Source organism: Zalophus californianus, chromosome 1 (genome assembly GCF_009762305.2).
Source record: "Zalophus californianus isolate mZalCal1 chromosome 1, mZalCal1.pri.v2, whole genome shotgun sequence".
Classification (NCBI taxonomy): domain Eukaryota; kingdom Metazoa; phylum Chordata; class Mammalia; order Carnivora; family Otariidae; genus Zalophus; species Zalophus californianus.
This window is the reverse complement of record NC_045595.1, coordinates 106,894,613-106,910,476: the sequence shown is the minus strand read 5'-3', so window position 1 is coordinate 106,910,476 and position 15,864 is coordinate 106,894,613. Positions and strand designations below refer to the sequence as shown.

General features: G+C 39.2%; 2 protein-coding genes across 16 annotated transcripts in view; one reads left to right on the top strand and one right to left on the bottom strand.

The window, feature by feature from the left end:
* MBNL1 (muscleblind like splicing regulator 1) overlaps positions 1 to 15,864 on the bottom strand; it is a 201,540-nt gene that overhangs the window by 167,734 nt on the left and 17,942 nt on the right. For 12 of the 15 annotated variants that reach the window (XM_027584004.2, XM_027584009.2, XM_027584014.2 and 9 more), the window contains exon 1: positions 11,827 to 12,058. The exons of 2 other annotated variants lie outside the window; for them this stretch is intronic. The gene's annotated coding sequence lies outside the window, so the exon portion shown is untranslated. Of the gene's footprint in view, positions 1 to 11,134; positions 11,483 to 11,826; positions 12,059 to 15,864 lie in introns of those variants that run through there. One more of the 15 variants, XM_027584008.2, reaches the window with a different exon arrangement.
* On the top strand, positions 11,851 to 14,560 carry LOC113916879. Its single transcript, XM_027584023.1, has one exon. It carries the CDS (start codon positions 11,892 to 11,894, stop codon positions 12,342 to 12,344), a length of 453 nt encoding a protein of 150 aa, XP_027439824.1. The 5' UTR covers positions 11,851 to 11,891; the 3' UTR covers positions 12,345 to 14,560.

Below are 15,864 nucleotides of genomic sequence, written 5' to 3'. Positions count from 1 at the left end.
CAGCCTTTTAAGTTAAATTTATACCTTCTCGACCTGTGTCAGTTGTGCTATGTGTGAAGTTTTAAAGTCACTGTATCATAACTATACCCGCCCATTCCCAGCAGAATCATTAAGGGGTAACAAAGAACGCTGTTGTGAAGTAAGAAAAGACTGGGCTTCAGTTCAGTTTGGCTGCTCACCAGCTGTGCGACTTGGGGCAAGTAGGTTAACTTCTCTGAGTCTCTGTTTCCTCACCTCTATCAAGAGAGTGGGCTCCTGCCACAAAGGCATGTTCCCTAACTAACACCATTACGAGGCGCTTCTTTCATAAAAGAATGTAAGCTGGCCATGTCTCACAGAGAAGACACTCAAATATGGCAGCTAGCCTCATTAATTCCTCTCCTGTTCATACCGTTTCCCTCCACATTCTGAACAGAGTGGCAAATTTCTCCTCCATACAGCTTGTCTTGACTATTCGGTTCCACAGACTTCCTTCTTTGGATTTTCTTCTTTCTTTGAATTTCCTCCTTTGGTACTCAATTGTAGAGCGCCAATACTCAATTGTAGGGGCGCCTGGGTGGTTCGGTCGGTTAAGCCTCCGACTCTTGATTTCAGCTCAGGTCAGGATCTCAGGGTCATGAGACCGAGCCCAGAGGCTGCTTAAGATTCTCTCTCTCTCTCTCTCTTGCTCTGCCCCTCCCCCTCACCTCTCACACATGCCTGCGCATGCACTCTCTCGCTCTCTCTCTAAAAAAATAAAATAAAAATACTCAGTTGTACGGTCCACCTTTCACGTCTTTCCCTCCAGCTCAATTACAGGCCAATGAAGAGAAACTACATAATTCTCCTTTGGATTCCCTCTCCTACCTACTATGATCCCTTAACTCTAATAGGTGCTCAAAATATGTTTGTTAATTGGTTATTTAGCAGAACACAAAAGATGAATTGATTCCCCTGTATTGCCTTATGTTAACACGGTAAAATAACTTTTTACGTGAAAACACCTCAGCACTTTGCAAACTTTAATCCATTACTGAGAAACAGACACAATAATTTCTTCCTATATTAACTGCTCCCAAAGCAATATTTACTTTTTAAAATTCAGTCCTCAAAAATATATTTCTGAGTTATTTCCTACATGCAATTTTCAGTCAATGTGGTCCCCCAGAAAGCATTATGCAGAATTATGCTTGAAGGATGTATTTTTTCAATAATCTCAATTGTTCTGGACATTTCAAATTACTTTTTGGAAAGGTCATGCAATACCTCAGAGAGACTCTACACCTGGGTCACAGATTTGCTTATATTCCCTGTTGTTCACTTTTGCTATGCTCATCAAATCTCTTCAAGTCTTCTGGATGGGTATTTAAAACCAAATACCTTCTCTGAATGCCACTAAGTTGACAATGCAGCCTTCCCTGAAATGTCTGAGCAATGAAATTCAAATAAGGGCTCAAAAATAATTTGGAGTAAATTTGTCTAGTTAATATTAGCCCAATGAATAGAGAAAGCAAAGAAGATTTCTAATTTTAACACTATTTAATCTAATTACTTAAAAAATGAACACTTTCTGAACATTACCTTAACAATACAACAAAACAGATCTTACCATATCTTTACAGCACAGGCAAAAATCTGATAAGGAAAAAAAAATCTAATAATAGAAAAAGACATGTCCTAAGTGTGGCTCTGACATAATACTAAAAGGCATATAAACAAAAGGTGAAAGAAAGCACTGTTAATATTATTTTCTCTAGCTCTATATAAACATGCTATAAAGACATAAACAGAGCAATATTTATTATTTTCCATGGATATAGACCATCTAAATAAATAATAAGTGGTAAATATTTATAAATAGAATCATTTTCTTGAAAACTGTCTTGATTTCATGGGAATTTTTCTATGCATGTTAAATACAACATAATCTATCACTGCTCTGACATTTTCTGCTTAAACTCTGTTAAGCCATTTACTTGTAAAAAGCATGTAAGGACCTTAAGCAAAAAGGCCCGTGAGTATTGTTACCAAGCTTTCTATTCCGTTTGAACTAGAACTATCCTCACAACACCAGGAAACTGTTAACTCAAGGTAATTGCTTATTTATTCCCATATGTACATCATTCTGTTTATAAGAGTATCCGATTGTTAAGGAGTTTTATTTCCAGGGAGAAGACTCTCACAGTTATCCTGACACCTTCCCTAAAATAGCAAGGTCTCAGAAGCATAAATGTCAGTCACATTGAGCACATTGCAAAGTCGCTTTATCATGTATCTATGCGCCCCCTGGTTTATCACAGAGGATAGGGGACACCGCTGTTCCCTTACAAAGGGACCAGAACTGCCTGGTCAATACAGAAACATTTCCTAGCAAATAACAATATACCCCTAAAGAAGAAACTATGCTTATTTCAGAATTACCAATTTGTGATGAAGAATTTGGCGACCTTCTACAGTTCATCAGATCCTGCGCTTTAAAAGGGCTGGACACAGAAATGAAATGTTTTAAGAATTTAACATGCATCTTCTACTTAATCGAGTTATAGCTCCTGACAAAACACAATTTTAAGTGTTTTACTGATATTCTATTTTATTTTAAAGATTTTATTTATTTACTTGACAGAGAGAGACACAGCGAGAGAGGGAACAAAAGCAGGGGGAGTGGGAGAGGGAGAAGCAGGCTTCCTGCGGAGCACGGAGCCCCACGTGGGGCCTGATCCCAGGACCCCGGGATCACCACCTGAGCCGAAGTCAGACGCTTAAGTGACTGAGTCACCCAGGCGCCCATCTTACTGATATTTTAAAATAGACTTCTTTACCCTTTTTTAAAGATTTTATTTATTTATTTGAGAGAAAGAGAGTGAGAGCTAGAGAAAGAGAGAGAATGAGCGGGGGAGAGGCAGAGGGAGAGGCAGACTCCCTGCTGAGCCAGGAGCCCGATGTGGGACTGGATCCCAGAACCTTGGGATCGTGACCTAAGCCAAAGGCAGACGCTTAACCAACTGGGCCACCAAGGCACTCCATAGTTCTTTATCCTAAAAGATCACACAAGTAGCAATGTAATGAACAGAATTAACATTAAAGATTAATTTTTTTACATAAGAAGTTTTTGATGAGAAATTTAAAAAATTACTATATTTTAAAAGTCATTTTTAATACTTCCCATTGCCTTTCATGTCCACATCTAATCAATTGCTACATCCTGTGGACCCTACACCTGTCACTTTTCTCCCTAGCATGTATGTCTTCCTTTTCATTCCCTGGCATTTCCCTCATCTCTTTCCTACAATCTCTACCTTATCCTGTATGTGTCCTATCCTTCCTCTATAAATTGTCACTAAAATACATGCCTGTAAGGTTAGGTGCCTAACCAAATGTCTCATGTTCTCCACTGTGTATCAAACTGCCCCTCAATGCTCCCCAAAGTGCAGTAGCAATCTCCTCTCCCACCTGATTCCTCCCTTCTCCCTACCCTATATGCTGGCCCCCTCCCCCCATGGCTTTTCTCTCCATCCTCTGACTTTCTAAATGCTGTAGAAGTGTGACTCTGCTAAGAGTATTACAAATGTCTATGGTCTCGATCTCCTCTATGCACCTAACACGAGCATTTCCTATATGCTGGCCCCCTCCCCCCATGGCTTTTCTCTCCATCCTCTGACTTTCTAAATGCTGTAGAAGTGTGACTCTGCTAAGAGTATTACAAATGTTTATGGTCTCGATCTCCTCTATGCACCTAACACGAGCATTTTTTAAATCTGTTTTTATTCTTTTATGTGCAAACGTGGGTTCTAGAACCGGACTACCCTGGTTCAACGCCATCTTGTGCTACTTCTTAGTTAAGTAATTTTGGACAATTACTTTATCGGTGCCTCAATTTTCCCATCTGTGAATCTGATCTACTAATAGTACTCATCTCACAGGGTTGTTCTGGGGAATCCATGAATTAATGCATAAACCCTACCCATAAACACAGTCCAAAATGTGAGTAATCATCATTATAGTTCTTATCCTCATTACTATTCTTTATGTATCATTGGAGGCAAGACAAAAAAATGGCTAAAAACATGGACATTTGAATAAAGGCAAAAAACAAGCCTCATAATTCTACAAATGACAAAGAGAGATTTCTAGTCATGCTACTTAATCTTGAAGATAAAGGACATAAGGCCCATTTCACAGCTGTTAAAAAAAAGATTAAATGAGATATTTTTATAAAGAAATATACAGCAAGTAGAACTTCTGTTATTTTTTTAAGATGTATTTAGTTAAGGGAGAAAGAGAGAGAATATGAGCAGGAGGGGGAGAGGGAGAGGGAGAGAGAATATCAAGCAGACTCCGCACTGAGCGTGGAGCCCAACTCCAGGGCTCAATCCCAGAACCCTGAGATCATGACCTAAGCCAAAAACTAAGAGTTAGATGCTTAACCGACTGTGCCACCCAGGTGCCCCTAGAATTTCTATTATTAATAACTATTTATGTTTATCATTTCACAGATACAGAACTTAGGGATTTGAAAGAGTAAATAGTTTTCCCCAGGCCACATACCTAGCCAGATCTGGTCTGATAAAGTCTACACATTGTGAAGCTTGTCTGTGCCAACCCCCAGCAAAGTCTTTCCTTTCAAGATACAGACAAAAATACAATAAATATATACAGATACAATAACTTTAAACTGATAATAATAAAACTGATATCACCTCTTACATTTGCCGAGTATTCCACTTTTCAAAAATTACCCCTCACTGAGGTCTGTTTTTTGTTGTTCTACTTACACTGCAACAAACATTGGACTTTCAAAACAAATTTAGAAACTGTTTAAAGGAAATGATATGTCTTTTCATAATACAGCTTCTTTGAAACTAAAACTTAGTAAATAGAAATATCAATGAGGGAGATTTTGGCTTGGGAATACTGAGTTGCAAGTCCAGCCAATGACTCAGAGCTTTTCCCACCAACTTTTCCGCCCCGGCAAACCCTATGCCTTCCTTTCTTTCGGTCACCTAACTTGACTATCACCACCCGGGCCCAGACTATCATTTTGGGTAGGATACGAGCTATCCATCCACATGGAGTGCTAAAAGGTCATTGTAAAGGTAATTCTTTTCTTGTGATCAGAGAAGAAAGAAACAAGTAAAATGTGAATGTGTCATTACTACTGTCATCAACAATGCTGGAAACAGATTGCTAGATATATGAGTACAAATTTTGGATGCAATAAGCTCTGAATGGTCTGTAAGTTCTAATACTAAATCAAGTTCAGAATATGTCTTTAATGATGTTCTAAATATGAACTGCATACTGCCTTATTTTGGCATCCCTGCTACTTAACATGCTTATGATGTGTTTTGACTATTAAGCTGTAAAGTCTCACTGTTTATATTTCCTCACACTCCCACTGCATATATTATTATTACCATACTTTCTGGCATCTTCTGGAAGAGTCTATTCAGTCACAATCACTGTAGACAGATGTTAGTAGGGTAGGAACATAAATAAAGTATACACAATATTACTAAGTCTTCCACCAACTATGTGTACTTAAAATACTTATTATTTTTGAAAACTCACAAAATTGTATTCACAATTGGGACACTTCTACCTGTGTCTATACCTTCTGTTCTTATTTCTCCACTTTTCTTTTACTCAGTGTCATGTTAAATTTGATACTCTGGCTGTTTCTGATTAAAATCTCCTGCTAATATATACTTCTCTCATTGCTGTTCCTTATGTATTATGTTTCTTTTCCCAAAATGAAATCACTGCTTTTTAAATATATTTTAGTATTACTTCCACTACTTAACTTTAATATATAGATTTTTAGCAAACAACCTCATTGTAATTGTCAGTTTACTTTCAATCTGGTTTTTGGCATATTCACTACACTCACTGTTCAACTTCCTTACCCACTTGGGTCTTCTGACACATCTGTAACTATTTGGTGACTTCAAAAGGTGATACATTATGGTATTCAACAGTAAAACTGAGGGCAAAAGATATCAATATTCTATACAGGACATGTGGAAATCTGTATCTTTCTACTAGAGAAATGAACTAAAGAAATGAAATTGAACACATACAAAAATCCTGTCTCTGGATGTTAAATATAAATGTATGAAAAATACGGAAATATCACTGAATAGATATAATTAATGCTGGCTTAACAGACTATTATTTTTGCATGGTTGAAAAATAAAGAATAGCTTTTGTTTTCCATTATTTATGCATTAAGACTGTTCCCTTTATTACATGTATTGGTCAGAGACTTATCTTTCTTTATCTGTACTTCCAAACCATGTTACCAAGCCACTGTTTATGAAATACCACTTTCTACTTTACAGTTATTTTCAAAACTCTTACTTCTGCTACCAGACTGCCATTTCTTTGAAGACCAGGTATAGTTTGATTAAGTTTGGTAGATTTCACTGAGCCTAGCTTGCTATTTTTGCTCCAATATGTATTCACTTAAAAATAACATGACAAAATAAAATATCTCAAATCAGCAATGTAATGTTTATTTCATACGATTAAACTTGTTCCCATGATCCTTGGGTCTTGTTAGCTCTTTAAAACAAGTTCCTTCTTAGTTAATACCTCCCAAACTGTTTTAAAATTGAAAATATAAAGAAAACCCAGTTTTAAACATAAGTTTCGAGGCACCTGGGTGGCTCAGTTGTTAAGCGTCTGCCTTCGGCTCGGGTCATGATCCCAGGGTCCTGGGATCGAGCCCTGCATGGGGCTCCCTGATCAGCAGGAAGTCTGCTTCCCCGTCTCCTATTCCCCCTGCTTGTGTTCCCTCTCTCACTGTCTCTCTCTCTCTCTATCAAATAAATAAATAAAATCTTAAAAAAAAAAACAAAAACATAAGCTTCTCTTAAAAATCCTTTGGAGGAAGAAATATTAGCTAGGGAAGGCCTGGAATGGACTTGATATCTGCATAGACATCAGCCTTTAAATTATGATATTTAGCACAATTCTTTTTAATAATACAGCATTATTTAACATCCAGATTATTTGAATAAATTAGCATTGTCTTGGGAACAATCAGCCTTCACACAAACACTCACATTTCATGGGAGTATTACCTTATCAGCTCTTATTCACCTCTTTGGGTATATAAAAGATATGACTCTCAATTTCTTAAAACAATGTCCAAAGAGATGACAGTTTTTCCTTGGGAGCATATACACTACTGGAAGCTTAACAGTTATTTCAGAAACATCTTCACCTTTTTAAAAAAAGTTGATCTCATTGGAAAAGGAATTCTTCACTCTATCCAATATGGCTGTATATCATCATGAGATTAATATATCTTGAACTGTTTTAACAAAGGATAATCACAGAAACCTGAGTAAGATCTCAAAAACAGTGGGAAAAGTGCCAAATACGTAATGTCTAATACTGTAACATAAATGCTTTAAAGATTCTTCCTTTTTACGGATGTCACAGACACATGTGTTAAGATGCATCTTGGAAAATGTGAATAATCATCTGTAAGAGATGTACTAGAGTCATTAAAACCTAATAATAATATGTAAAACACTGTAACCATGCATTTGCTAAGTGTTTTTTCAAGGATATAGCTGAAATGTTTAAATATATATCTTTATAATATGAAAAACACTACATAAAAATCAATTTCCCTATCTCATCTAAAAATATAAAATATGTCTAGAGACACTTAATGCCATATGTCAATAGCTCTTCTTGCATTCTCTGCTTTGCAATCAATAGTTCTCCAACCATTAGAGAATATGCTCCATGACTCATCAGAAATTATATACAAAGTTAATGGGGATCAGTGTTCCCCCTCACACTCCATACATGCATGGACACTAATGGCAGTTACACCTCATACAGCGGGAGACAGATTCAAGATGGCACCTAGCCAGGAGCTTACTCTTCCAAGCTTCTCTATAAAATCTGCCCTCCCCCCAAAAAAGAACCCACTATATCCACCCTGTCCTATATCTTTAGCAGCCTTCAAGGAAGTAAAAGTAAGCATGCTTTATATGGGTAGAAAAGAACTGCACTTTTTCAGCGTAACACTTCACTGTGCATGGCAAAATGTACTTTGGTTATGAGAATATCTGAGGGGAATGTTTCCAGGGCCTATGCCATTGTGCTTTGTTTGCTAGTCAGATGCTTTCTCAAGAATGTGTTCAAATTATAAAGACAATTATCTCCGTGTGTAGAAATCTTTCAAAGATCATACTACCACAGAAACCTATTTTTACCTTTCTTAACATTCAAAACAAGGCCTTATAGTCTACAAGTGAAAATCTCATTCTTGTGAATTTATTAATCTTTGATTAACATGTGGTCAGGAGTTTGTTTGGATTTACTTGATGTTTTTATTTTCTAAGGAAGGAAAGTCATAGGAAAGGAAAATACATATGAAGCATTTGAGGATAATTGCTATTTACCAAAAACTATTTTAAAATAAATTTTAGTGACTCGTTTATGTTTGGTAACTTCAGGACAATGATAACTATAGTGTCTCTAAAATGTTCCTAAGTAGCAATCATACTCTATTCTGGCCTTTGAGAGGTGTTAAAACTCATCCCCTAATTATAAGTCTTTTCTCTGTTATTACTACCTCACCATTAAATCTCTAAACTAAATAGTAGTTTTGAGGAAATAAAAATAGATGTTAGGTAGTGTATTTTCTCAAATTTCAGTTACAATGGATAAGAAAGACAAGATACTTCCATGTATAATAAACTTGTTTAGCTTGTAAAAATAAAAGTCAATTTTATTATATTTTAACCAGCAAACTCTTTCAGCTTTCCCTCAGAATGCTGCTTCCCTGCTTTATTCTAGAACAGCACTAGCCAATGGAAATACAATACAAGCCACATTTGTTATTTTAGGTGTTCTAGTAGTCATATTTTTAAAAAGGGAAAAGAAGCAGGTGAAATTAATCTAACAGTATATTCTATTGAAACCAATATATCCAAAATATTATCATCGCAACATATAATCCATATAAAAATATTAATCAGATGTTTTACATTCTTCCCTTCACACACAGTTTTCCAAATCTATAATGTATTTTATACTTAACTAGCCACATTTCAAATGCTCAACAGCCACATGCGGCTAGTGGCTATTGCACTGGACGGCACATTCTAGATTTCCAAAAATATGAAGCTTTTTGGCCTAAAAGGCCACCACTTCAAAATCTTCCTATGTAACATCCTCTATAATCAGTATCGCTGCTGGGATTTTATATTAAGACAAACATTTAAGTGAATACATTTTACTTTCTTCCTCTACTCCTTTGACCCTCGTATCTACTGCTTACGCTGATGACTTTTTCTTAAGGGTATAGGAAACCCCAATGGCCTATTCTCTTCAGCTTCTTCTGAGATCCAGGATGTTCTCTAACCTGTGCATCCTCCTCACCAAGCAGAAGGTGCAGCAAGGCTATTCTCTCTCAGTTTCCATAAATAGATATATCAAATACAGGCCTAATGAACCACGACAGTGATAAATTAAATGCAAGGGCGATTTTTTTGCTTACAATGAAAATAGGAAATTTTATATGATAAAGTAACACACCCTTACTCAATGAGAAAATGATTTTACTCCCCACCCCCACTGACCCCAGGAGAAACCTTGGGATATTCTTTTCTTGATCTAGAACAGAACCCAGTGCTTCATTTCATAGGAATTCTGTGCCCAGAGGAAGAACAGAATGCTGGAAACAAAATTTAATGAATTCAACTTGGAGTCTAAGTTTGCCTCAAATGTGGAAACGTAAACACAAGCAATAATATTTTAAACCACAGAACACTTTGGATTCTCCATTGGCATGGCTGCGTAGAGTATCACACTTGATGTGTGTCTGCACACAAATCTGTTCTTAGTTACATGAGAAAAAAAAAATTAAACTAGGCCCATGTGAGCTTTTCTGAGTCTCTTAGTAATAATAAAACCTGATTATTATGTCTTAAGTGACACTGTAATTATAGACGGATGGATGAACAGGTTTTCTGGTGCTGACCCAACCTGTTCCCTAAAACACAAAAGGCAACTTTTGTAGTCCTCACTGAAGAAACCCCCCATTAAACAAATAAAACTAAAAACTAATGTCTACATTTTGAAAGAAGGCCTACCAAAAAAAAAATTCACCCCCATGTAAATGGATGAAAATCAGAACACTGTAGGTTTCCTAAAAAACAGTTTTGAGCTGTAGTTGTCACCAACTTTAAGAAAGCAAAGATACAAGTGACAACAATGTGCTTTCTCAGGCTACAAAATAACTTTATTCGGTGTCTCTGGCTATAAGTCTACATCTAAGACGTTCTAAGTATTGAAACTAAATATTCTTAAGATGAATTTTACAGTCGTTGAACTTTCATTTTAACTTGCCTTAGTGATAATAGTTTATCTCAACAGCAAGACAAGGAGAAACACCAACGCTCTCAGGAACGCACACAGATAACATGGAGTGGATCACTTATGCTGGTATAGAAGAGTTAGGTCCTAAATACCTCTGTGGATAAACAGACACCGTGTTCAAACCCAGGAGGGAGGAACACCGTGTCCACTGGTGTAGTATTTCAAAGCGCCTTGCAGAGGGCCTGCAAATCCAGAGGCATTAATTATGACTTCTCTCTCGGTGTATTAATTTGTTTAAGAAATTCCTCAGCGTACGGCAGAGTTTACCATCCATTTGCTATCGCCTGTGCTAGTGGGCACACAAAGTAAAGACAGTGGCAATAACCTGTCTGGCAGCTTCTTACTCCGTCTTAGTCCTAGGGAAGCACACTCCACGGAAATACACCACCAAATCCCAGCAGCCGTATATTCTCCCGGCCGGGGAGAGACTTAAGAACACAATTACTCTTCTAGCAACACCCCTGTAGTTGTAAAGTGCTGTGAGAGGGGCAAGCATAAGCTCCACCATATACCTGCTCGTGTTACAGGCTCTGGAATCAAAGTATTCTCACATGACACATTACTACCAATAACAGATTCCGGCTCCGTTTAAAAAAAAAAAAAAGTGCGGGGGGTGGGGGGGCACATATTTGTCCTGCTTTTGTCTAAAAACCAGAACCCAAGTACTAACTACTTTTCATTCTTTTCAACCTTTCATGAAAGCAATTCAATCAAACAACTGCGGCTCCACCCAAAGAGCGTCTATACTTACTTTTCTTACAGTTTTTGAGTGACGCACTACAAAACGAAGAAGAAAAAGAGAGAGAGAGAGGAGCCCTCTCATGCAGGGCGTCTTCCGCCCTGTAAACTTGGCAAAAGGCAAACTGGACTGAAATACAGCACTCTCCATATAAGGAAGCCCAGCTAAACATGTCATGCGTAATTTATGGGTAGCAGGCAGAGAATTAACCTTTGCGTGCACATATTTGGCCCAGATGAAAACCGGGCTGGATGGCAGCCCCGGGGCCAGGGATGCGGGATCTCTTGGGAGAAACCGTGGCTCGCGTCTGATGGACTCGCATCTCCTCCTGACGAAGGTCATTAAGTTGTAAGTACACTTCCACGCACCTGTTTCTTTCATCCCCCCCCCCCCCCTTCTCTCTCTCTCTCTCTTTCTGTCTAGGCTGCCAAACTCGAAGCCGGCTGCGCTCTGACAGTGTCCGCAGCGCCCGGGGAAGGGCTGCTCGGAGCTGGGCTGCAGCTGCAACCTCCCGCTCTCCCCCTAGCTCGAGATGGTGTGCGATAGGAAACCATCCACCGTGGCGAGCCAGCCCCTGCCGCTACGAGACGCAGCCGGCCAAAGCCTCCTCTCACTTCCTCCTTCAGCCATGTACAGCCCCGAAAGAGTACAAACAATGCAGAGCAGCAGAGCAGCGCAAGGAAACTGTGAAAATGGAAACTTACCTCTCACATTTTTTTTTCAGAGGCAGCCCGACTGCCGACCGAGGGCCCAAGGCATTGTGGGAGTCATGATTCCAAGAGGCCCGCGATTTAAAATTGAACTTGTCAGTTCCCGGTCACGGGAGCATTGTGAGCGCCACAACTCATTCAGCTGCAGTGAAAAGACTGTTGCATGTCGCTGTGCAGCCTCTTATCGCCGAGGTCTGGTTTCCGCTGCTGCTGCGCGGCCCCTCCCCCGCCAGCCCAGCCCCACCAGGAAGCCCGGGGCGGACTCGTCGAGCTCCCGGACGCACGCGGCGGCGAAAAAACGCTCTCCAACTTTCGGCCGCCCTCCCGCCCTCGCCCGGGCGGCACTGGCGCCTCTCAACCGAACAAAGTCCGCAAGGGGTGGTCGTTGCCGCTCGCGGGTCGGCCCCGGGAGCACAAGGAAGCCGGAGCCGGCGCTGGCGAGGTGTATCCCCGCAGCCAACCGGTGGTATCTTCCATCTTACACGTTCAACATTATAACAGCCGAGCTATAGTGCGAATGGGACGCACCCCTACTACTTTCCGCTCCTTCGGACCAGCCGGGCGGACACATAGGTCCTTTTTTTTTTTAAAGAGGCCGGCGGATGGGGCTTTTTGTAAGGAAGCCGGCAAGGTTAGGTTGAAGGTGAGAATCAGATCGGCAGAAAACGGTAAGGATCTGATGGGGCTGCCGCCTTAAAATGCACCACACCGTTTTTGAACCTGGATGGCTCACAGGCGGGAAAAACATCTGCAAGACTGCCAGTGTGTCTCTTCCTCAAGTAACAGGGTGCCCACAGTTTTGCAGTTCCTTAGTAAAACTGATTGTCACACAAGCACAAACACTCCCACTGCAGCTTCCAGTCTAGCTTGTAAATAATACTTGGAATGTAAAATCCCCTTTCTTCCCAACTCTGCATTACACGATTTATAAGAAGCAGAGACCCTTCTCTGAAAATAAAATACCATTTTCTGAAATACTGGAATATTCCAAGGCAACTAGGTCATATTATTGTTGGAGCAAAACACACCACAGCCCCAAATCATAATTCATTGGGTGTTATAAGATGCAACTTGGCTTCACTTTGAATGGAAAGAATTCTAGACTAACGTGATGTGATAATGTTTTGGAGATTTGGGGGCAGAATTTCCTTTGAATTTAAGGAATTTTGATAACTTGTTCAATAATGATTCTAATTTAAAACATTGGTTCTATGTTTTGGACACAATTTGTAATGAAATGGTGGATATGGTGCCATGTTCCTCTTACAACTTTGTTGTGTTAAAGAGGGTGGGGCTGGCTTAAGGAGGAAAAGGGAAAACATCGTGAAAGGTGCTAAAGTTCAGGAGTAAGAGTCATTAATAACAGACTTGAGTTCTGACCCTTGGCTAGATCCACAAAACAGTTAATATTGTGCACTGCTCCCTTCCATAACAAATAAATTAATTAATGGCCCTACTTCTCAGTGTTAATCATTGAAAAGTACCCAAGTGCACACACAGTGGAAGCAAACTAAAAAGGACACTGACACTTTCTCAGAGAACAGGAATGGGCGTTCTCTATCTGCCAATTAGTAGCTATGAGGAATTCCTTTTTCTTAATTCAGCATTCATTTCAACAACTACATCGAATGCCTGCTCTGCCAGGGATACAAGAATGGGTAACACAGCCCCTACCCTAGAGGATAATACTCCTGCGAGGGAAAAGACAAATAAACCAATTAACTCTGCCTCAGGGATAAATGCTAAAATGGTGCTGGCAAGCCAAAGGGGGCCTGAGGAGAGTTAGGGAAAGCTTCCTGGAGGAGTTATTTTCAACAGGTGCCTTGAAAAGTGTATAGCAATTAACAAGATGGAAAGGGAGTTGAGTCTGGTCAAGTGGGAGAAAAGAGCATGGCAAATACAACAGACCCGCCAACTTTCCTGTTAGAAGTGAGGGAAGGATAAGTATAGGGGAGTGGCAGGAGATGAGCTAAAAGTAGGTCTGTTTTAATCCAAGGAGCCTCAGCTTTAGTCTGAAAACCATGATGAACTGGAAGAGTTTACACAGCAAGGGGATAGGTAGAGTTTGGACTTGTATTTCAGAAAGATCCTGTGGCAGCAGCTTGAGGGTGAATGGGAGTGTGGGCTGGTGGCCCATAGAAGAAGGGTGAATGGGTGTGGACAGACTGGAAAAATGACTCATGCAGGGAATGAGGAAGGGAGGAACCTTGGGAAGCTCCCAAATCCCTGGCTTAGCCTACTGGATTGTTTGCTACTTGCCTTTTAATGTCTTCAATTTGCCTTTCATTCTCCATGACAACGGACCCTGACTTCTGAGCTGGGCCACCTCTGCGTCTGCTAGCAGGTTGGCGCCCTAGCCGGCTTCCACGCACCTCTCAGAATGTCCAATGAACCGCTAAGGCCTAATCCCCGTTGTAGGAATTTATTTTCAATTGTTCTCAGACCCTTGTAGACTTCCAAGTTAGAACTTTGGTGTTCTTTTTTCTTGTGGGTTAGAAAGTTTGCTGTTTGGTGCAACGTGGCGGAAAGCAGGACTTTGAACCTGGGTATGGTGCAAGAGGGGAAATTATTTTTCCACTTCAGCACTGGAGGAGGGGGGAAGTTCTGGGAACAAAAGAGAAATTGAAACTGAGACAGATTTTCTGCTCCACCGAACAGATGACAAAGAAATACAAGAAAGACCCTTGAATGTTGGAAACAGTAAAATAAACATCCTCGTAAATGACAAAGAAGAGAAAAAAAAATGTTATTTTACATTAGATAAAAGAAAAAGGGATGGTTAAGAAAAACTCCTATAAAATAATGGTCAATCTAGGATTCAAAAATGAATCAAAATAAATTGTGATATAAAACTAGTTTGCCACGAATTTAGCTTAATTTATTATTAATGATAATACTATAACATGAGTAATGACATTGAAAATTTTGAAGCACTGTAACAAACACCAGATCATATGTTAAAAATATTAAATCATGTTGCCAGCTTTCAGCTACCAGTAGCATTCTGACTGCATTTTAAATTATGGAAATTATTAAAAAATCATTAGTAATAAAAAGTAAATAGTTTCCCATTTAGAATACCACTGATACTCCCTCAGTGCCAGGAAACCATGAGTAGTATGGTTTCTTTTGCTTCTCTGAAGTGTACTTACAGTTCACGGGCTCATGAGTGAGTAGATCCATAAGTACAAAAAGAAGGTCATTTGTGGGTGGAGAGGGAAATTAGAGAAAACAATTTCAGATGAAATAAAACTACATTTTCAGATAAAGGAAAGAATGTTCACTGCAGTTTTCCTGAAATATTTCAGACCATTCAAGTTTTAATTGTACCAACGAATCCCAATAGAAATGCAGTTAAGGAGTATGGTTTTTAGAGATAATATCAACTAGCTGGTTTACCAATAATACAGATAAAGGAAATGGTAGCATTTATCTTTTTCGCTCAACTGGGAGTCTTTAAGGCACCTGTGTAAGTGTGTGAGTGTGTGTATGAATTGTATCTTCCTTGTCCTACAAACCACATTTAGAGCTCAATAAGTTCTCACTGCCTCCCAAATGTAATTTGGCTTTCCTGGCAAAACAAACAAACAAACAAACAAACAAAAAACTCAATGAAAATATCCCAAGAAGGTATGCTTTTTAAAAGTCAAAATATGAAAAGGTCTTGAATCACTGATCTAGGAATGTTGTTTTTATTATACCAGGATAAAAATAATCCATTGCAAGAAAGTGCCAAAACAGACCCAGATGTAGATCTTTTGCTTTCTAGTCCATGTTTAAATACATATGGTGGAGAGAAGAAGTTTCTGGAAGGCAGGGAAGAGTAGGAAACGTTTTTGTATGGAGAATCCATTTTAAGCAAATAAATTAAATGTGTCTCTATTAACTTTCACAGTGGAGGAGGGAGGCACTCTTCTATAGCCTGGATTCAAACTTGTTTAGGTATCTGAATAAATATACCGATAGAGTCAGATGATTTTAGTTTACCTTCAAAGACCTTATATATTTCACACACCAAGTTTTTAAAATCAT

Coding starts and splice junctions, on each gene's coding strand:
- LOC113916879 (XM_027584023.1), top strand. CDS start 11,892: ATGATTCCAAGAGGCCCGCGATTTAAAATTGAACTTGTCAGTTCCCGG.